The sequence below is a fragment of the Enhydra lutris genome, unplaced genomic scaffold, assembly GCF_002288905.1.
Source record: "Enhydra lutris kenyoni isolate GAN:26980312 unplaced genomic scaffold, ASM228890v2 scaffoldscaffold17, whole genome shotgun sequence".
Taxonomy (NCBI): Eukaryota; Metazoa; Chordata; class Mammalia; order Carnivora; family Mustelidae; genus Enhydra; species Enhydra lutris.
In genome coordinates this window covers 49,672,672-49,695,101 of record NW_019154101.1, presented here as the reverse complement: position 1 = coordinate 49,695,101, position 22,430 = coordinate 49,672,672, and the positions used below count along the sequence as shown (strand labels likewise).

At 38.4% G+C, this 22,430-nt stretch overlaps 1 protein-coding gene and 1 pseudogene across 1 annotated transcript in view; both read left to right on the top strand.

Moving 5' to 3' along the window:
- The first annotated feature begins 3,454 nt into the window (after nt 1–3,454).
- On the top strand, nt 3,455–10,826 carry LOC111147497 (annotated as a pseudogene).
- A 4,326-nt stretch (nt 10,827–15,152) lies between these two features.
- The window catches only part of LOC111147573 (malic enzyme 1), a 181,688-nt gene continuing 174,410 nt past the window's right edge, over nt 15,153–22,430 (top strand). The window contains exon 1 of the mRNA XM_022503681.1: nt 15,153–15,230. Within this exon, the coding sequence (XP_022359389.1) occupies nt 15,153–15,230 (78 nt within the window). The remainder of the gene's footprint in view (nt 15,231–22,430) is intronic.

Here is a 22,430-nt window from a genome sequence, read left to right as displayed (position 1 = left end):
TTGAATGTTAACTGACTGAGCCACTCAGGCACCCCTCCTCTGTGTTTGATATAGATTTCAAAGTGCCTAATTCTAGCAAATTTGTAAAACATTATCTCCTCAGAGGTGTGGGAGGTATATGAAAAAGTGGGATCTTTAGGTACCAGAGAATCAATAATTAGTACAATGTGTGTGTCTCTCTCTCTCTCTGCTACTTTTTAATTTTTCAGAAACTACTATAAAGCTTCAACTGTATGGAGCTTTATTCTTATGTCCTTTTACTTTTTCTTTGTGCAGATTTACTTATGAAGAAAATACATAGATTGGAGAAAGATAATTATGAATAAAAAAATTTCAGCCTCATGGGATAGACTTAGTGTCTCTCCAACATATATCATCAGAAGAATTGCAAGAAAAATGATAGAAAACAAAGTGCAGGTAGTTTAATATCTGTATTAAGTAATATATTTTCTACAATTATAGGTCAGTTTCTCTGTGGACAGGGCAAACAAGTTAAAGTATGAATCAAAGTATGAGTCTCTGGGACTTGACCTGTAAAATGTTCGAACATTTATTCTCCGACAGACCTCGAGCAAGGTCTGAACTTCACTCCAAGACCTTGAGAGCATTTTGATATACTCCTTTTAACAGAGTGATTTTTATGGTTTTGCTCTAAACTTGCCTGTGTTTTTCAATGTTTCCTCCCTTTTTGCTCAGCATGGTCTTGTCATTTCTTGCTCCTTATTTTTTCCTGTTGCCTCAAGAGTGGTTTCTAAAGCATGAAGAAAGGAGTGTGGGGGATTATTCCTGTCTATGTATGGTTCTGGTTTACCTGATAAAACTTAATACCAGCCCGGCCCTTACGCACCATCACAGTAAGGCTGTGGGTGTGTCGGGGGCAGGGGTTGTGTATAATGGTCTCAGGTCTCTCGAAAGCCCATTTGAATTGCAGGACAGGCAGCCGCCACAGTATAAGGTGAGGAAGAATCCTCGTTTGAAGCTCTGCTGGCCACAGAAGAGAAACGCGCTCTGGGGGTGGACATGGGGGGCGGGGTGCAGGACAAATGATCTGACTACTTTCTCCAGTGGATTTTGTGTATGGTTTTAGCAAAGGAGATATATCTCTAAATCTGAAAGCAAACTATTATATGTGAATTTCCTCGGTCAATATAAATTCTCTTCTAACTGGGAAATCTTGAATGATTACATGGATTTGCATGGAAAACAAGTACTTAAAGACTGGTTATTTGTTCAAAACCCCAGAATGACTTAATAACTTTCCTACCAAATCCATTCAGTGTTTATCCCCTGCCCAAAGATTCCCAATTTCCCTTCAGAATTTGGACCATATGTTCAGAAAAATGGTTTGGTCATGCTGTTTCCACTGATTTATTTTAGTCCTCAAATTTCCCCTCCGGCCTACGTGCTTTCTCTCGGGTCTCTTCATCTGTCATGAATGAATCTCTTGTATAACTCTCCTGAGTACAGACTTTCATATACATATTCTCCCTCACCCATAAACCAGAGCGTCTGGAGCTTGGCCACTGCATTAAGAGCTTCGGCTTCAAGCTAGATTTGAAATGCCAAGTTTCTGGTGACATCACAGATTGATAGTTGGTGCCTAATTCTGGCTTAGCTGTATTTCTGGCAGGTCACTGGGTGTTAACCACTACAGCAGCCCATGGATTCCAGACTAACAAGGTCAATGTACTTTGAGTTGATCTCCAAAAGAATATTCTCACTTAAAATTCCTCTTGAGTAAAGCAACTCAGCCAGGCTAACTCTTCATGTATGTGATATTTTGGTTCATTTTTTAAAAAAATAATACTTGTTTGAGATATGAAGTCTATTTAATATAGTGTCAGAAACTAATGGCAATTTTAAAGCAATGCCCAGCTATTCCTTCCAAGGAGAAGGTTAAGTAGGTTTTTGAAACATTATGTTTTCGCAATTGAAAACCTGACTTGGAGATAAATCATATTTAATGTTTATTTTCTCTAATTATAACATCAACATTTTCAAAATATGTATAGGATACTGGGAAGTGAAAAGCCATATAATATCACAATTTAGAGAATTCCTGTTAACATCATGTTATATTTGGGACGCCTGGGTGGCTCAGTTGTTTAAGCGGCTGCCTTCGGCTCAGGTCATGATCCCAGCGTCCTGGGATGGAGTCCCGCATCGGGCTCCTTGCTCCGCAGGGAGCCTGCTTCTCCCTCTGCCACTCTGTCTGCCTGTGCTCACTCTCTCTCTCTCTGACAAATAAATAAAATCTTAAAAAAAAATCATGTTATATTTGAAAATCAATGATTTATTAACTAAATTACATGCAAATCTATTCTGAACAAGACTTGGACTTAAATGGTAAATTTTATCATATATTGTTATGAAAAAGGGTTATATTTCTAGAAAGTTTTTTAGCTTTAATTTTTTAAGTTTAGATTTTTTGGGGGGGTTGTTTTTAGTCTGGCTTTTTCGAAGTAAGAAAAGTAGGGTGGATCTGCACAGGTGTTTGGCAGAGTAAGGCATTATGAAACTTACCCTCCCTGTCTCAGAGTTGCATTATGTTGTTGGCTCCAGAGCCTACTGGCAAACAGTGACAGAATTTAATGCATCCATACAGCAGAAAGGTAATGAGGTAGGAGGCCAAGATATCATCTCTAATAACCTTTGGAGCAAAAGGAAAATAATTGAGGTTCCTAAAATTTTACAGCATGTTGCTTTAATTATATACACTCCCCTGGGTATGTTCCGAATTTTTCAGGTTTTTTTTTTTTTCTGAATATGAAAGTAATATATACTCTTTTTACAAATTTTGAACACTACAGAACAATAAAATGAAATAAAACATCAATAACTTTGGAGCATATTTTTTTCCTATTAAAAAAAATTCTCAAAAAAAAAAAAAAAGGAATTCTCTCTAGTCAGTATTTAGTGTCCATTACTGGTTTTAATATGGTATTCCTACTACAGCTAAATCAGTACATGGTTCTAATAAACCTAAATGCCTTTGGTTTCTAATATACAATTCTTTTACTGTTCTTTGTTAACAGTGTATGACTGAATAATCTCCTATTTAAGATAGTGAAGATACTGCAGAATGGTGTATGAGGGATAATTTAATATTCTGGCTGGGCACTAACACGTATGTTCCAAAGAGTTGCCATTTTTCAAAGTATTAGAAGAAAACATACCATGTTAAAACACATTGAGAACAATTTAGAAAGCACTTGGAAATCTCTTTGTATTCAGAATCACCAGTGACTCCAAAATCTGATGCACCAAAGATGTAGTAAGGGATAGGGCCTGAATGTAAACTGAATTATGAAATACCTCTAAATGGCTTTTCTGGAATAAATTTTTCTCAACCTGTTTACTTATGCACATTTTACATTGGTGCCGATAATTTGTCTATGTCAAGTGCACCACCCACTGCCTATTTCAGGCAAACTAATGATATACATATATAATGATGGGACTAAATGTAAATAGATCTCTTCACGCCTATGTGGCAGATGGTGTTTTCCAAATGGCTGCAGCACATCTCCTATTCCCAAAGCTCTTCTTACATGTGACTTTGGCGCTCCTCTTTGGCTTTTGTGACTGTTTGGATACAGAGTATGGGACACTATGTGACTTCCAAGGCCAGGTAATCAAAAGGAAAGTCGCTTTCTATCCTGTTTTCTGAAATACTTGTTCTGGAAGTCTTCAAGGTCCACAGAAGCCGCTTCACTGTCCTGAGGTGGCCCCGCTGTGTGTGAGGAGCTCCAACCAGCCCTCAGGGAGAGACCTCACACGGAGAGCCCAGCCCGAGATTACATGAAAAGGGAGGGAGGGAAAGAGAGAGGGAGAGTGTTCCTTCTACAACCCCCAGCCTCTCCAGGGATACTTTTTCCCAGTCTCAGCTCCTTTTTAACTGCCACCACAGGAGACATCCTGAGCCAGCACCAACCAGCTAAGCCCTTCCCAAATTCTGAACGCACAGAATCCACAAGAGATAACACAACAGTTATCATTTCATGCTACTAAGTTTTGGAGCAACATGTTACATACCAATCCCTTCTAGAATACCCTACAAGCTTTTCCAAGTTTTTAGTAATGTAATTTCTTTGCTTCTTGTAGAACCTGAACAGTTCTATCACTCCTCCATTTAAGGAAGATGTCTGGGCTGGCGCAGGTACAAGGGGCAATTGCGTGGTGAGCTTCACATGCAAACAGTTAATTGAGATGGATAAATGATGGATAATGGAAGCTATACTGTGATGATATCTAGGAAAAACAAAACAAACTTCAAGAACTTCTGTGGATTCACCTGTATTTGCAAGCACCTTCATCTCCAAATTTAAAAACATGAAACTTAAACAAAATAGGCAATTCCAAATAATATTTATTTACTTATGAGAACAAAAAATGCAAAGAATCTTGTGCATTAGTTAATACCCCAGGATTAGTATTAACACCCGTCAAGTCTCAATTTTCCCAAAACATCTGTTTGCTGAAATTCTAAGTAAAAATCATATTCTTGGGACACTTAATTTCTTCTAGTGATGCTGAATGGATAGTATTTTCTTTTTGAAAGTTCAAGCTAAGTGTATAGTGTGCCTAATTTCTTTATCCTGTTTGCTTTCATTTGAGAAATATTCATGCAGTGTTAGTGCTAGTGAGAATAAATCAATCACCTGAGGAGACAGAGGTGGTAAGTCATATAACACGGGCAAACAAGCTGGAAGGGGAGAAGCTGGAATAGAAGCCTGGTAAGTCTGGTTCCAGAGTCTATATGTCTATATTCCAAACTACTACTTTTTTTTTTTTTTAAAAGAAAGAAAAAGAGAGAGAGTGTGTGTGTGTATGTGTGTGTGTGTGCATATGCACACTCCTGCGCACGCAAGCAGGGGTGGGAGGGGCACAGGGAGAAGGAGAGAGAATCTCAAGGAGGCTCAATCCCAGGATCCTGAGATTATGAACTGGGCCGAATCCAAGAGTCAAATGCTCAACCCACTGTGTCACCCAGGTGCCCTCAAATTACTACTTTTAACGTTAACCTCTTTGACAGGAACATTAGTTATTACTTGCATGATTACTTGTGTTTCTCCTTTCATAGTTGATGGAATATTTCTTTTTTTTTTAAGATGTTTATTTATTTGACAGAGAGAGAGAGAGCATAAGCAGGGAGAGCAACATAGGGAGAGGGAGAAGCAGACTTCCTACTGAGTAGGGAGCTCGTTGTGGTACTCAATCTCAGGACCCTGAAATTATGACCTGAGCCAAAGTCAGACGCTCAACCGACTGAGACACCCAGGTGCCCCAATTAATGGAATATTTCTGGAAATACTCCACTGGGAACAAATCTGCTATACACATGTAACCAAAACCTTACTGATGTTATCTGTAGCGACACCTGAAGAAACACTGTCATTCAGAAATATTCTCAAGTACTTACATAAAAAGCATCCCGAGTGTTATGAAAAGATAAAGTTGAAAAAACATTATAAATATTTAAAACTAGTCTTCCTGTTACTGATTGTTGAAGTGCACATTAATTTCTTTCACACTTCATGTTTTGTAATTATCAACTTTTTTACTTGTGTATTAGCTGTTTCTCCTCATAAGTCTATCTCTATATATTAGTGCCTAGCCTAAGGCTTAGTATATTAAGTGTTCAATAATCATTTTGAATAAATTAAGGGACAAACGACTATGTGAGGGAATATGACAAAAATATGGATACGTATATTTGACCTCTTCAGTCACTTACAACATTGATTTAAGAACCCAAATGCATTGGATTACATTTGTGCTAGCTTGGTAGCCACTAGCCACATGTAGCTATTAAGCATTTGAAATGTGGTCAGCACAAATGAGACCCTCAATTCAATGTTCAAAAACATACCAATGCCTAACAGTTACACGAAACCATGCTCTGTATCATTAATCATTAGGGAAATGCAAATCAAAACCACAATGAGATAGCACCTTATACCTGTTAGAATGGGCTATTATCAAAAAGACTAGAAATAACCAGAGTTGGCAAGGATGTGGAGAAAAGGGAACCCTCTTACATTGTTGGTAGGAGTGCAAATTGGTGCAGCCAGTGTGGAAAACAGTATGGAGGTTCCTCAAAAAATTAAAAACAGAGCTACCATGATTCAGCAATTCTACTTCTAGATATTTAGTCAAAGAAAATGAAACAGTAACTTGAAAAGCTTTGTGTATCCCTATGTTCATTGCAACACTGTTTACAATAGTCAAGATATGGAAACAACCTGTCTCCACTGATGGATGAATGGAAAAAGAGAATGTGGTATTCATATGTATGCATATACAGATAAAATGAAATATTATTCAGCCATTAAAAAGATGAAATCTTGCCATTTGCAACAACATGGATGGCCCTTGAGGACATTATGGTAAGTGAAATACGCCAGACAGAGAAAGACAAATACCATATGATTGCTTTTATATGTAGAATTATCAGTCAATCAATAAAACCAAGCTTATAGATGTAGAGGTTGCCAGAGGTTGGGGAGTGTGTATGTGTCTGAAGCGGGGGGGAATGGGTGAATTGTTTTGTTTTGTTTTGTTTTATTAGTTTAAATAAATTTAATTAAAAAAAATCACACCAACAAATGGGTGAGTTGCTCCACTAAAAACTACTTGCAAGAAAAAAAAAAAAAACTACTTGCAAGGAATGATACAGATTCATTCATGACAATGATAGGAATTGGTTTTTATCTAGATTTATTGGTGAAAAAAAACAGATTTAAGAAAGTAGTAAAATTTTAATTCAGTGAAATCAAATGAAAAAATCACTGAACTGGATTTTTTTCATAATAGTTGTGCTTTTAAGTTTAAATAATATAATACATGCAATTCATGAATAGGTACTTTATTGACAGCAGATAGAATTCTACAGGGTACTAAAATATTATGCAAGCACACAATCCAAATGAATATTGATTAGAGAATAGCCTCAACCAAATTTATGTCATTTTAGAGGAATACTGAAAACACAAAAATTTTTAAAATTTTTATTTATTTAAGTAATGGTCTACACCCAACATGGGGCTCAAACTCAATATCTTGAGATCAAGAGTCACACACTCCTCTGATTGAGGCAGTCAGGCGCTCTGAAAACATCAATTTTTCAAGAATGATTTGAAGTCCAACAACTATTTGAAAGGCTGTTTCACCAGTTATTGCAACAATGAAGTTTCTATCTCCAATTCTGATGACTCATTAGTTATTTCCAGATAAATCTTTTGCCAAAGAGGACATGATCTGTTCCCTTTATGCTGAAGACTTAAAGGAGACAGTCAAATAAAAATTGTACATGTGAAAGAAGTGTGTGTATAAGTAAATAGATTGTGAAATAAGTTAGAAAAGTTGCTTAGGTAGAGTTCAGGAACATAAAAGTGTACAGTTCTGTAGAAAAGACCAAAAAATATTAAATTATCACTGTCAGAGAGTTGACATGTTAGTGGTGGTGGCAGTGAGATGACAAATAATAAGTGAATTTCATTTTATATTTAAATGTGAAAAGTTACATGGAGAAAAATTAAGTAAGGTAGAATGATAGAGAGTAAGGAAGGTTGGAGGAGGAATAGTAATTGTCCTATTACGTGGGATGATTGATGAAGTCCCAGATGACATTTAGGCAAAGACTTGAAGGGACTGAGGGAGCCCATGTAGAGATCTGCATGAAGAGTGTTCCAGTTATAGGGAATAGCAAAAGCAAAGGCCCTGAGGCAGGAATGTGCTTGTCCTGTTGGTGGGGGGGGGGCAGTGATAATTGGAACAGAGTAAGAGAGGAGGGGAAAGGTAACAAAGCTACAGAGATAGGGGACTGGGACAGATCATGGTGGTTCTTGTAAGTCATTAATAATTTTGCTTCTATGCATGAGTGGGGTACCATTGGAAAATTTTGAGCAGAGCACTTAAGTTTAGAATTAGTTGTTTTTAAGTTTAGTAGGGAAAATCTGAACTATATTTTATATTTTGAAATATTCCCATGGTTTCTTTTTTAATGCAAAGATTGTATGAATGTCCTTTATGTAGTGAGATGAAAACAATTATTTAAAACCAAATGTGATTGTAGTTGATTCTGACTTTTAAAGCAAGTTATATAGTTCACATCTGTTGGAAACTAAATCTTTATATTGCTCATCTATTTTCAGAGAGCATATATAGAAGAGAATTCTACTTATGGAATACTGAGACAAATTGAAATTTGTCTGATATTTTATTCAGAAACATTTTATTTTATTCAGAAACATCTTACTTTTAAAAACTGCCAGGAAGGGGCGTCCAATATCTCTGTCGGTTAAGCATCTGACTTCGGTTTGAGTCATGATCTTGGAGTCCTGGGACCTTGTGCCTGACAAGCAGTCTGCTTATCCTTCTGCCCCTTCCCCAACTGTGTTCCCCACCCCTCTCAAATACATGAGGTCTTCAAAAACAAAACAAACAAACAAAAAAATCCTGCAGGGAATCACTCTTTGATTCTTTATATATTTCAGCATTATGTGTTAAAGGGGGCATTAATAGGATACCCTGAAAGCATTTGTTGTATTATTCTATGACAAAATGTAATCTGATTTTTAAATCTTTGGCTTGCATATGAACTTTAGGAAGCACAATGTATTAGCAATATGGAAATTGTACAAACAGGTAGATAGTATTAATGACTGACCTTCAGTAAACAGTCTTTTTTTTTTTTTTCTTTTTTAAGATTTTATTTAACTGACAGTGAAAGAGAAAGCAAGAGGGAACACAAGCACAGGGAGTAGGAGACGGAGAATCAGGCTTCCTGCAGAGTAGGGAGCCCAATGCAGGGCTCCATCCCAGGACCCAGCAATCATGACCTGATCATGACAAAGCAGACACTTAACAACTGAGCCACCCGGGAGCCCCCTTCAGTAAATAGTCTTAACATATTTTTCAAATAGGAAAAAGTAAATTTTGTTTGGTTTTAATTTAAATATAAAATGTATACTCAGTTTAGTCATTGGAAGCTTTTAGGTATGTTTGCAACAACTTGGGTATTTGTATCTACTATTTCAACTGTAAATTTTATAAAATCTAAGTGCAGAACAAGTATTTCTAATATAAATCTGGTGTCCAAATTGGGATGTGCTATAAGTGTAAAATACACTAGATTTCAAAAACAGTCCAAAAAAAAGGTAAAACATCTCACTAATAATTTTTATATTGATAACATTGACATAGTATTTTTGATATATTAGGTTAAATAAAATATACTAAAGTATATTTCACCTGTTTCTTTTTACTTTTTAAAAAAAGATTTTATTTATTTATTTATTTGAGAGAGCTTGAAAGAGAGAGCACAATGAGGGGGAGGGAGAGAGGAAGAGAGAGAAGCCGACTCCCCACTGGGCAGGGAGCCTGATGCAGGGCTCGATCCCAGGACTCTGGGATCATGACCTGAGCTGAAGACAGACACTTAACTGACTGAGTCACCCAAGCACCTCTCTCTCTCTCTCTTTTTTTTTTTTTTTTTTACAAAAAAGCTTTATTTTAGTGGGGTAGGGGCAGAGGGAAAGGGAGAGAGTGTCCCAAGTGGACTCCATACTCAGTGCAGAGCCAGACTTGGGGCTTGATCCCAAGAGCTCAAGATCATGACCTGAAATGAAACCAAGAGTCGGGTGCTTAACCAACTGTACCACCCAGGTGCCCCTGTTTCCTTTTACCTTAAAAAAAAATACGGCTCCCTGCAAAATTTTAAATTATATATGTGGTTCACATTATGTTTCTGTTGGATAACATTGCTCTATACTAGTGGTCCTCAAATGTGGTAACCTGACCATCAACATCACCTGGGAACTTGCTAGAAAAGCAAATTATAGACCTCACCTCAGACTTACTGAATCAAACATTCTGAGGGAGGGGACCTGTTTTAACATACCCTCCAACTGGTTTTGATCGAAGCAAAAGGTTGAGAACCATTATTTTAGGCCAATGGTTCTCAACTTTGGCTGCAAACTAGAATCATCTGGGGGAGCTTGGGGCAAAAATTCCTGGTGCTAAAGCTACAATCCCAGACCACTGAAATCAACAACTCTTTGGCCCAGTCAAGAGTGTTTTTTAGAGCTCTCCAGGTGATTCTCAAATGGGATAAAGATTGAAAACCACTGGTCTAGATCCATGATATTCAAACTGTGCTTTCTAGAGGGGACACAGTTCACAGTCTCCACTTTCCTTCCGGCTTCTCACCAGGCAGTACTATTGATGTCTGTAAGACTTCCCAGCATGGAGATACTGGGCACGGACAGGCAGGAGAACTTGCAGGTATCAGAAGTTCATGTATCAAATCTATTTATCTACATGTGCCCATTACGCCTGTTACATTAACTGTGACCATGGCTATGCCTTCTTGGTTTAACATTATTGGGCTCTCACCAGATTCAAAGGAGGGTGAACCTGGAGTTAGCAGAAAATGTAAAAGCTTTGATAGAGCAGGAGTGAAGAATGGCATTCCTTTTACCATTATTATTTGGGGAGGATTTTCTCAGGGCAGAGCTTTATTTTTATGTACTGCTGGACCACACAGCAGAAGTTGGAAGCTATCCCTGTACTCACTGACTTCCCCTGTGGGCTTTCATTCCATGGAGTCCTATCAAAGGCTAACAGATATTTTTATTCTTGTGCCATGGAGATTACCACTCTTTGGTTTCCATAATGGTTGGTTCTCTTGCTGTTGGAAGGTAAAAAATTTGGTAAATCTAACCAATGTAACCTTAAAAACCAATGAAGGCATGATGCATGGTTCATGTCACCAGGAAATGATGGATATCAAGCAGTTCATTGATAAATTTTGTCAACCTTAAAAACAAAATAGTTATTTAACCAGTAAAAAAAAAAATTTATTTAGGAGTAGCAGAGGAATTGCAATTTGGGACTGCAAATTAGGGCAAACCATAAGGCAAGTCCCAAGAAGGAAGGAAAAAGAGTATCCCTATATAGAGAAAAGAAGGAAATTGGGAGGGATTGCTTTGAACAAAAGTTCACCTGAGCAGAGGGAGAATTTGAGGTTGCGAGGGCGTCTCATTGGCTAAGGTCATGTGGTTTCTCACTGGCTGGGCTGTTGCTGGGCGAGACAATCTTCTGCCTTCCCGCTGAGGTATGCCAGGTAAGCTGCTGGGAGTGCCACTGAGTGAGAACTCTCCCTTCATTGTCTCCAGACTCCATTTTAACTCTGTAAAAGGTACACCTGCATCACTTCAGCAACGTATAAACCTTTTCATGTGCCCCACCTTGAAACTGCTAATGTTTGTAGTGTTAAAATGTTTTTGTAAATACACACCAATGCTACAAACCAACTGTCTCCTCATGGGAAATATATCTTTTTAAGTTTCTATACAAGTACTGTATAACATGATCCAGAATATACTAGTGTTAAAGTAAGTGAAACAGCTGGCATCTTTTTCAAATGGACTTCCACAAGATAAAATATTACAACCAAATTATGTCATTGGAAAATTAATAACATACTTAATGAAAATTTGTTCAGGTATAAATGAGCAGTTAAGAAATAAATGATCTCTACATGCTGTGACTTAGTGTATGGATTTATTCCAGAATCAGTCACCATGCAGTGTCTGTATGTACATACAAATATGTGTTTTTGTGATTGTAATGATTGTAGTGCATAGTAAGAATGAGGTGATATTACATTATCTCTAATGGGAATAATGCTTTTAATTGTTAAAGAGTAAGACCACTTTCCTCAGGAAAAAAAAAAGAAAACCAAACAGCTCTACAGGGCTCCAGACATTCTGGGGCTTTTGCACAAAATTTTGCTTAAAGAATAATATAAGGGTACACCTTTTTAAAACATTCTAATGAAATGACTCCTACAGCCATTTCACTTACAATACTCAGATACCAATAACTTAGAGCCTGGTACATCAGGGACTCCTTAGAGCCAGCTATAAAGCCTAGTGAAGGAAACCGGGGTAGGTCACCCCAAAATAAATATTTTGGGGAAGAGGAATCAGGAAACAAAGCTTACTATTAGTTTCTTCCCATATATTTACCTTTCTAGTTTGCTGCCTTTGAAAGCCTAAAACTGCTTTCCTTCGTGCTGTCATTTCTCTATAAATGTATTGTTCTTTGCTGAAGATCCCATATAGACCATAGTTTAAAGCTGCTGCTTTGAGTTATTCTTTGCTTTTGGTTTCTTGGGTGTGATGTGCACTGCAAACATTAATAAACTTTTTTTGTTGATGTCCTCTTGTTAAAGAGTGCCACCTGAGAACATAAGTCATATCCTCACTGCAGAATGCAGGCAAAAAGTCAACTCTTTCCTTGGTTGGCAATTACCCTGGGGCTGGCCAAGGAAGCAATTGCCTACACTAAATTCTCAAATTTTGGGGTCAGCTCTCCTGGTGGACTTTTTCCTAATAGGCTGAACACTGGAATTCTCAAAACCTCAAAAGTTTGAAGGTCTTCCCTTCATGCAGAAACACATCAAGAACCAGGCATCTTGAGGTATTCAACTTAAAAATCACTTATTTAACATAGCAGTAACACGCTTTCTGTATGAATAAGGATCATTTACTTGATATCCTATAGCCACATCTTTCTATCAGACTATCTTTTTCCTCATGAAAGTAAAACATTTCCAATGCCCATCTTGAAACTTAACATTCATGGTGTTGAAATGTTTTGCAAATATACACCAATGATGTAGACTAATCCTTCCTTGTGGGAGCTTTATGTTCTTTTATGTTTTCCAAGAAAGTAAAACACTTGAAATGCTGTATGTGCTATATTTCCTGAAATTTTTTAGTACTTAATCTCAATGATAATAGATCAGAAAACTATAATCCTATTTTAATGACTAGAGTTCATTGTGCATCAAATTGGGCAAGAAAATTTTATTTTGACTGACAGTATTCTCACCTGTGTAACAGAAACTTACAGGTTCTAATCCCTTAGTTTGTGAATCCCACCCATTCTTAACATTACCAATTATGAGCTGACTGCACAACTGTAGTTTCATAAAAGGAAAATTAAAACAAGTTTTTTTTTCTCTTTCCCAAAATTTTGGGTTTGTTTTGCTTTTACATTAAAACCTAACCTTACAAACAAGTAAAAAGGACTGAAATTTGATGTTCTGGATAGCATGTGCATGGAAAAAGAGCTTCTCAGTTCTCTTAGAACTGCACGTGAATATACAAAGTGGCTCCCCCATTTAGGGCCCATACTGTTAGCATTCAAGAAGACTGGATTTCCCTTCATAAATTCACATCTCCTGTATGTTTACTTCTCTTTACCTGCACTGACAGGATCTTGTAATTCCTTTGTAGTGATGGTGTGGGGGAAGAGCCCGCATACTTTTTGAGCTTCTCCCTATATTTATGTCAGCTTTCCTATCTGTACATCATACATCATAGAAACAGGAATAGACAGGTAACATAGACAGGTAACTTCTATGCAAGGGGCATTGTAATAAGGTTCTGGTGTACTGACATTTTTGTTTCTTCAGCATCTTATGTTGCTTACTAGGCCTGTAATTAAACTGTTTCTGTTTCTGATAAAGCACTCTAATTGTAACATGCCTCAGTTAACTCCCAGGAGTGAGTTTTGTAAAGCATACCTTCTCAGGTCTCCCAGGTAGGGTTAAATATTTATGGATTGTAGCATTCCTGGTGAAAAGGGTTGCTTAAACGCAAGGAATGTTTTTAAAGAACTCTGATACCAATTGAATGTTCCCCATTAATAAAATGTTCTCCCTTGAAACAAATGATTCTAAGGAATTCAAAAAATAGGCCCAAGAAGCTTCTGGATGGAAGTGTGGCCCAAAAATACAGTTGTAGCAATCTTTCTGATAAAGTATCATAAAACATTAGATGGGTGTCTACTTTATGGCAATATAAAACGAACCCCTAATCAATCCCTAATACTGTCTTTTGTACCATCATGAGGTAGAAATGAATAGGGCAGAAACTAGTGATCCTATTTACCTAGAAAAGAAACTGGGGCACAGAAACCTTTAGCGGTTTTTGCGTGTCTCAAGCTCCTTTTGGCTTGGTTCCGACTGCCCCTCCATTCCTTGAAACTTCAAGTCTAAATATCAATAATAACAGAATTTCAGTGCTGGAATATCATTTATTCTGACCCTCTCCTTTGACCAAAGAAGAAACTGAAGCCCTTACAGATTGAGTTACTCATTAATATTCAAAGAGGTTCACTTAACATCCTGGTTTCTTAACTCTCACAAAATTATATACAAGATAAATGGAACCTTTCAGTGGGCCCTAACACATCTTCATCGGAACACACCTTGACTTTTACTTTAATTATATTAAAATAACATTCCCACTGATTATCTACAGACTCCCTCAGTGTCCCCGCTCCACACTCTCCTTTCTCCCAGTTCTACTCAGGCCTCTGGTTTCTGGGTCAAGGTTGGCTCTGTCCGGCCCCCGGACGCGGCCGGCCTCGGGATGGAGGACAGAGCTTCGAAGCCCCCCTAACAGAAAGGGACAGAGCGATCTGAGTCTCAGTCAGTCGAGGTGTTCCGCAAACAGCCCCCGAGTCCATTTCGTGAGGGCTCCCATCCCGTGGTCCCGCAGCCGCTGTGTCTGCCTGCACCTCTCCATTTCGCTCCTTCCCAGCTTCCCTGGGGACTCCCGCCAAGGGCTCCCCTCGGCCAGGGGCGACGGTACCCACAAGGCCACCGGGGCGCGCGGGGGAACCTGGCCTTGCTGCCCGCGTAGGTCCCGGGGAGTAAGAGCATTCCCCGAACAACGGAGGCACGCCCCACGCAGCGACGGGCGAGGACAACTGTGACCAGAAGCCCTGTGGGTGGAAGGGAGCGACTCCCGCGGCCGCCTCCCCTCGGGCACCCGCGGCGCCGCCGGAGCCTCGCTCTTCCTCCTCCTCCTCGCTCGCCGGCCCGGCTGATCTCCTGCCATGACTCAGCGATTCTCGCAGGCTGCCCGGCTGGGGACACCGGCTTCTCGCGGGCTCCTCCCGCCGCGTCCACCCCCTCTCGCCACCCACGCCCGCCCCCGACCGCCGGCTCTTTCCCAGCGCGCCCGCCGCCGCCGCCGCAGTCAGCGCGGGCGCCCCAGCAGCATCCGCCGCCGCCTGCACCGCGCGCCGCACGCCCCGGGCCGACCCCGCACCCCACCCGTGCACCCGCCATGGAGCCCGCAGCACCCCGCCGCCGCCACACCTACCAGCGCGGCTACGCCGTGACGCGGAACCCCCACCTCAACAAGGTGAGCCCGCCGCCCACCTGGCGGCCCAGCGGCCGCTTTCGCTCAGACGCAGGCCCTCGGAGGGTCCCGGCCTCGGCCTCGCCCCTCTGCCGGCTCTCCCGGCACCCGCGGCCCTCTGTGCGCGCAGAATGGAGGGGCCGCCCAGTAGGCGCCGCGCTCCTCAGTGTGTTGGGAGCCCGGTGCTCGTGCACCTCGGCATCCCGTTTGGGGAAAGAAGATGTAACTTGTTTACAGTACTTTTTGGCTTCTCAGGAGCCAAGCCGGAGAAAGTAGTATCAGGCTGAGTGCGTGAACTGCTGTTTCGGTGAAGATAGCAGGTGGGCTGCCAGCTCAGCCTGAACGTGCCATCCACTTACCGGTTCCCCTCAGCCTGGCAAATGCTGGAGGCTGCTCTGGAGAGAAGTGGCCCTACTGGTGCATCCCGGCAGAAATGCGTTCTGAAAGGCTCCGATCACATTAACAAGCTCGATATCAGGGCCTCTTAGTTTCTGGAGAGACACGATGAAGACGCTGGGAATGCGTGGTGGGTGGCTTCTGCCTTGGACACTTTGCGTGGCCTGGTGCAGAATCCTTCCCTAGACATGGGGCTGTGGGCAAAGCCATTCCTGTTTTTTGAATCTGGCCTTCTGGAAATTAAAACGTTGTTGTTGTTGTTGTTGTTGTTGTTTTAAAGACCTCTTACTAAAACAAGATTTCATTGGAGTTTAGAGAACCTTTTTCAGATCCTGGTGACATTTCATTTTTCCTCACTGCTTAGGTAATGTAAACACCCAATATTTCTCTCAAATGAAAAATACCTAATTTATAATTTTGCTTAGGTAGATACTAAGCCGTCACACTTATGTTATAGCCAGGTTTGTCTCTAGATTGTTCTTTTTGTGTACCTGTGCTCTTGACCTATTCTTCTTTAGGATATGGGGAATGGCATCAGTCAGCACAGATCTCTTTAGTCATTTTGGTCATCTCTTTAGTAGATGCTCTTTCTCATTAGAAACTGGACCTCAGCTCTTACCTTCTGGTCACATTGCTGGTGATTTGTTGATCATTATTAATGGCTTGAAGACTTGTGATTCCTTTTAATTGTAGCTAGTGTGAGTTCTTTTTGATTTCGTGGTAACAGGTAACTTTTACAAATACGGGGTTATTCAGTATTTGTGGTCATAAAACGTGAAATTTTGAGTAGTTTCTACTTATTTTTTTCTTCAAAAAAATTTAATTGCTAGCTTGATTTTTCTTTTTATTATTCTGCAGGTTGGGGTCTATTTTCAGTAGAAAAAAGGTAAAATCTGATGTGACAGAACAGTGTGTGACTTTCATGTGTATCTGCTTCCTGTAATTTATGACCAAATAATGGGTTGTCGCCTAAGAAGGACTGCATGAGTGGTATAACCTGTTTGAATTTCCCAAAGTCATGGGCAAGTATCAGTGTTTCGAGTGGGTAGATGGAATAGGCAATCACTGAGCAAGAGTCATTATGCCTTTACTGTTTGCATCAGGAATGTATGTTCTTGAAATCTTTTTGGCTCCTGTTCACCAATAAGAATTAACTCCTACTTAACAATAATATCACAGAGATCTTCCACCAAGTTGAAGGGTGCAGCATAATATGTTAAGAACACATTTTTGAATTTATAACAGAACTTTATTGTCTGCATAGGTGTCAAATTGGATTTACAAATCTAGTTTACCAACTCTGGGATGATGAAAGAAATAAGCTTTTCTTTTCTTATTCAGTTCTAAGGTAGCTGTGTGGCGCCTCATGGAAGTAAGGAATTGCCTTTCATGTACCATTGAAACTGTGGCTGTGGGATGTTCTTGATCTGCCATGCACTGAAGATCTCTTGGCTTTAAAGTTTACTGATAACCCAGGAATTTTTGTTGATTTTTATGAGGACTTTGGCAAGTAGATCATGCTCTCTAGAACTCCAGCCTGTCATCTGGCTACACGAAGCCGCCTTCAGCCATATTAACACAGACCTTCGTCACCTTACCTGTTGGGTAACTGCAACAGTTTTGCTGGTTTTATTTTCAGTGTTATGGTCTGTCCTACATGTAGATATGAGAAACATACCTTCATCAGTTAGTGTTTTCCTCACGTTACTCTTCTGTCATCCAAGGAGTTATAATAGTGTCTATTACACTGAATGTAAAATCAGTCTTGTCAGGTTTACTATCTTACCCAAATTGAACTCATTAGTCCCCCAATTAATCTTCCACTTGAAATATATTTGCTAAATCTCTAAATGCTTTCCTTTTTGCCTGTGTGTAATTTCCTACAATTAAAATGGCATTAGTTGATTTAATAATGATCTCTCTAGGGAGGACTTTCCTAATTATCTCAGTTCTATTATCTTACTTGACACCTCTGTTTATATGTATCCAGTTGTATCATGTCATTTTGTGTTTACTATATTTTGTTTATTTTTTTCTTACTTTGATTGTCATAGGTCAGGAATCATACTTAGTACAGAATTTTACTCATTGGGCTTTGAATAAGTGTTTAATGAATGAATGAATGAACCATTTTTATTTCTTTTGTCTTTTAAACAGTACTCAGCTTTTAAAGCGAAAAGCTTAAAAAAATATAAAGCAAAAAGCTTTTAGAGTGGTAGTTTGAACATTATTTTAAGACATCCTGTTTAATGTAATTTCTTGGAAGTAAATTGCATTGAATTCTAAAGCTCAGTTGACTCTCTATACATTATACAGTGTCTAATGGGTACAGAAGAATAATTGGAATGTGGTTTATACCTGATCATCCATGAAATTTTAATTACTTGCTACATAACCTTAAGGAGGTGATTAGTCGTGGTAAAATCAAGGTTAATAGTAGGTGTGATCCAAATTAAAAAAAATAAAAAATTATAAAAACTGAAGAGAAATAAGGTTCTTTATTGGTAATATGATTCTTACTATTTGCTTATACTCAAATTACATAATTTCTGTAGGATTGCATCATAGTATTTGGGAAAGTACCTCACACTTATGAGATTCAGTATCTTTCTGTACATAGCCCTAACTATCTTTGAGGTGCTTTTCTTTGTGTTAAATGTGCTTATCTAATTTAATGTTTAATGTTAATGATTTTTAAGGATACCTTCTGATTTAGATGAGTTGTATTTCACATTTTTTCTCAGGAATTTTCATGTGACTAATAATGTTTCATAAATCATTCTTCAAAATTAAAATTTTACACATGATAAAAATCACTTATTTTTTATTTCTAAATGTATTCATTTGCTTTGTTTCTCTAGCATTGGTAGAAAATTCTAATTGATAGTTCTATCATGATTGTGCTTATGTGGTTTTCATGTCTTTAAGATTAAATAATAACATGACCTACAAATAAATATTCAAAAGATATCACTCTGTTATGTTTTAGGCATTTTAATCCAGTTTAAGTTAGTGACTTATTAAAGTTTGTTTGGCCAGCATTATTAACTTTTAAATCTAAAAAATGAGCTCTGGGCAAGTGCATTTGTAGATGTTTGTTTCTCGGCATGTCAAGACCTAGTTGGAGGTGTTGTAGGGAAAAGAGAGAAATGTCTTGTGACTATGAGGAAAAGATATCTTAAACCTCCTCTTTTTCTTCAGTGTAAACTATACCAGAGTTAATCATCCAGGAATTTTTACCTACCACAATTCTCTGGATTGCCTCAGCGTATGAAAGACTGATGTATTATTTAATGGAACCCCACTGATATGAATGCTATTCTGATTTGGATGTACCTATATGCCTCCATACCTGTTACTTTGCTGTACCTCAAACAACAGCGGTAGGATAGGGTAGCATAAAATCAAAATACTGTGCTTGAATGAGTAGAAAGATGAGTTTCATTTGAGGACTTTTGAGACTGGTGATATGGAGTTTAGGAAATACTGAAGATAGTCTAAGATTTTTCATTTTTGTGTTCTAATTTCCTTCTATCTTTTGGGCAAGTATGAGAAATGCAATGTAGTGGAATGAACATTCTAAGACATTGTATCTAGAGGAAAGCATAAGTCCCAATTCTTCCATTTAGCAGTTGTGAGATTTTGAGTGAACTTTTCTCAACTGGCTTCAGTTACTGTCCTTACAAAATAAAGTGATAACTTCGTTCATTACTTTATATTTTTTTATTTAGAAAATATTTGTTGAGAACCCACTATACTAGGTAATATTCTGGTTCAAAGAATATAGCAATGAAGAAGATTCTTGTTAGTGCACTTACATTTCTGTTGTAATATGGTTTCTGCCTTGCTTCTTCACTCAGATATTCAAAAGATTATTTGAGATAGTGAATATTAATTGTTTCTAAATTATATATTCTAAAAACAGGAAGTCTTTTAGTCCTATCATTATTAACACATTACTTTTGTATAGAAAGTCTGAGCTCATAGCTGGAGCAATTATAAAGTACTTATTTTTGTAGTGTATTAACCCCCTTCTCTTGAATTTTGGATGATAGGATTGTGTTCTTTATTTTATAGTACAAAACAAAAATATATCTTCTCTCTGGGAAAGGAAGATTTATATTTTACCCTCAGATTCATATAACTGAGCTTGACTGACATCACATGACCTTTGCAGTCTTTCATACACTTTCACAGAATGCCAGGTATAAAGCATGTATTTGTGAAGAAATAGAAAAGGAAAAGTTTTTTGCTTTTCAGCACTCTGTTCAAAGTATGTAAAGGCTTGGAAGTACGAAAGAACTTGGCTTGTTAGAGAAAGGTAGAGGTATGCTTTTCTAGTTAAAATTATTGGGAGAAGAGGGAGTGAATTGCAGAGACAGGAAATTTAAAAGTTCCAGTGGTGTGAAACCAGCCTTTACTTGATTCTGTTTGACTTTGGAAAAAATCGTTACTTTGACAAAACAAATATTTGGACTGTTTTCCAATGGTTTTCAAATTGACATGACCAAATAATGTGAGAGATTCAAGGATTGCCCTGATTTGCCCATTCGTTACTTCCTTATTTTATGTTATTGAACCAACTCAACCAACTTTGATAGTATATAGATCCAGAATAAATCGTAAGATATGTTGCAATTAAGTAGAATAAATTTGGAAATGTTTCCAACCTAAGTGATTAGGAAATTTTCTTAGACATGGACATATGGCCTAAAGGTAAAATGTGGATGTTTATATTCTTAAAATGATATTTAAAATATCTTATGGCTTATATGTTAGTTTTTACCTGTTTTTAGCTTAATGAATATAAAGTAATACATTTTAAACAAAGGATAGTTGTTGTCTTAAGTGAATTTAGAAAATTTAAAATGTCAATATTTTCCCTCGGGCCTTAAAAATATATCTAGGTTAGCCACTGATTAAACTGTTAAGATATTTGAGGCCTTTGAGTTGTTTTTTTTTTAAATATTGACTTTTTTTTTTTAAGATTTTATGTATTTGTCAGAGAGAGAGAGTACACACAAGCAGGCAGAGAGAGAGGAGGAAGCAGGCTCCTTGCCAAGCAAGGAGCCCAAAGCAGGACTCGATCCCAGGACCCCAGGATCATGACCTGAGCTGAAGGCAGCGGCTTAACCAACTGAGCCACCCAGGCCTCCCGAGGCCTTTGAGTTTTAAGAGAAGAAAGAGACAGTATGGCTTTAAGTGTCTATAGTTTAATCTGGTAGCTTGGGAAATCAATATAATAATGACTCCTAGTCTCTAAAAACATGGAAATATAACTATTAGAGCTTTATACTAATAAACCCAACATCTAAAACACTAAGGTTATTTTTTTAATCAGGTAGTGTTGAGTGAGACTATCAGCAAAGTACTTACATGTTCAGATGAATTTTCATAATTGCATTATGAGTATCCCTGGGGTAGTTAAATTATAAACTGCTTCAGAAAGACCTGGAAATCTGGAGACTGATGGAGTCCTAAGACTCCATTATAAAATCAGGGGTAGGCCCCTTAAGCTTAGGATATATTTAATACATTTGAATTGTCTCTTCAGAGTCCTCTAAGAAGGTATTTTAAAACTTTTTTGATTGTGACCCAGAGCGTACATACATGATGTATGTATAAGTGAATGTTATGAGCTGAATGACTCCCAAGAGTCATGTAGTGAAGTACTTATCCCTGGTATTTCACAATGTAATGGTATTTGGAGCAAAGATCTTTAAGAGGTAATAAGTTAAAACCAGGTCTTTAGGGTGGGCCTTAATTCAATATGGCTGATGTCTTTTATAAGAAGAGGAAGGAAGGGGGCACCTGGGTGGCTCAGTGGGTTAAGCCTCTGCCTTCAGCTCAGGTCATGATCCCAGGGTTCTGGGATCCAGCCGCATAGGGCTCTCTGCTCAGCGGGGAGCCTGCTTCCTCCTCTCTCTCTGCCTGCCTCTCTGCCTCCTTGTGATTTCTGTCTGTCAAATAAATAAATAAAAAAGAAGAGGAAGGAAGATGTGAACACAAAGAGAAAAGTCAGTGAGAAAAGCTTCAGAATGTAAGCAATCCTACCAACATTTTGATCTTGGACTTCCAGCCTTCAGAACTGTGAGAAAATAAATTTCTGTTGTTTTAGTCACTTAGTCGGTACTTTGTTATGGCAGCCTTAGCAAACTAATACATATATAATTGGAACAAAGTATCATAATACAATACTTTACTGCCTTTAGTGCATTCTAGTAGTACCTATTCTATTTCAGTTTTTTTTTTTTTTTCCTTAATGTGAGGGGTGTCTAGGTGGCTCAATTGATTGAGCATTCAGCTCTTGGTTACTGTTCAGATTGTGATTTATGGGTGGTGAGATAGAGCCCCGTATTGGGCTCCATGCCCCCACAGAGTCTGCTTGAGAGTGTCTCCCTCTGCCCCTCCCCCCACTTGTGCACACTCTCTCTCTCAAATAAATAAATAAAATCTTTTAAATAAATGTGAATCACAATCCATAGTTAAAAAAATTATGCTGTATAACTTCCTTAACTAGTGCATTCACTACTATTCACTACTATTATTAGAGAGTAACTTTTTTTTTCACTACTATTTTTAGAGGGTAACTTTCTTTTCTGTGTCTTAGTGTCGCACATATGAGCCTCTAGTTTGCCTTGGTGGTGCTGGCCCAACCTCCTTCTGTTTTTCTATCTACATGTCCAAATTGAGGTAATCTTTTAAACCAATAATCTTGAAATGATGAGAACATTATTGTTACTGATAGCGGCAGATCTTGGTTAGTTAGCAAAACAATAAGTCCTGACTTGGTTGCTCAGAGCCAGG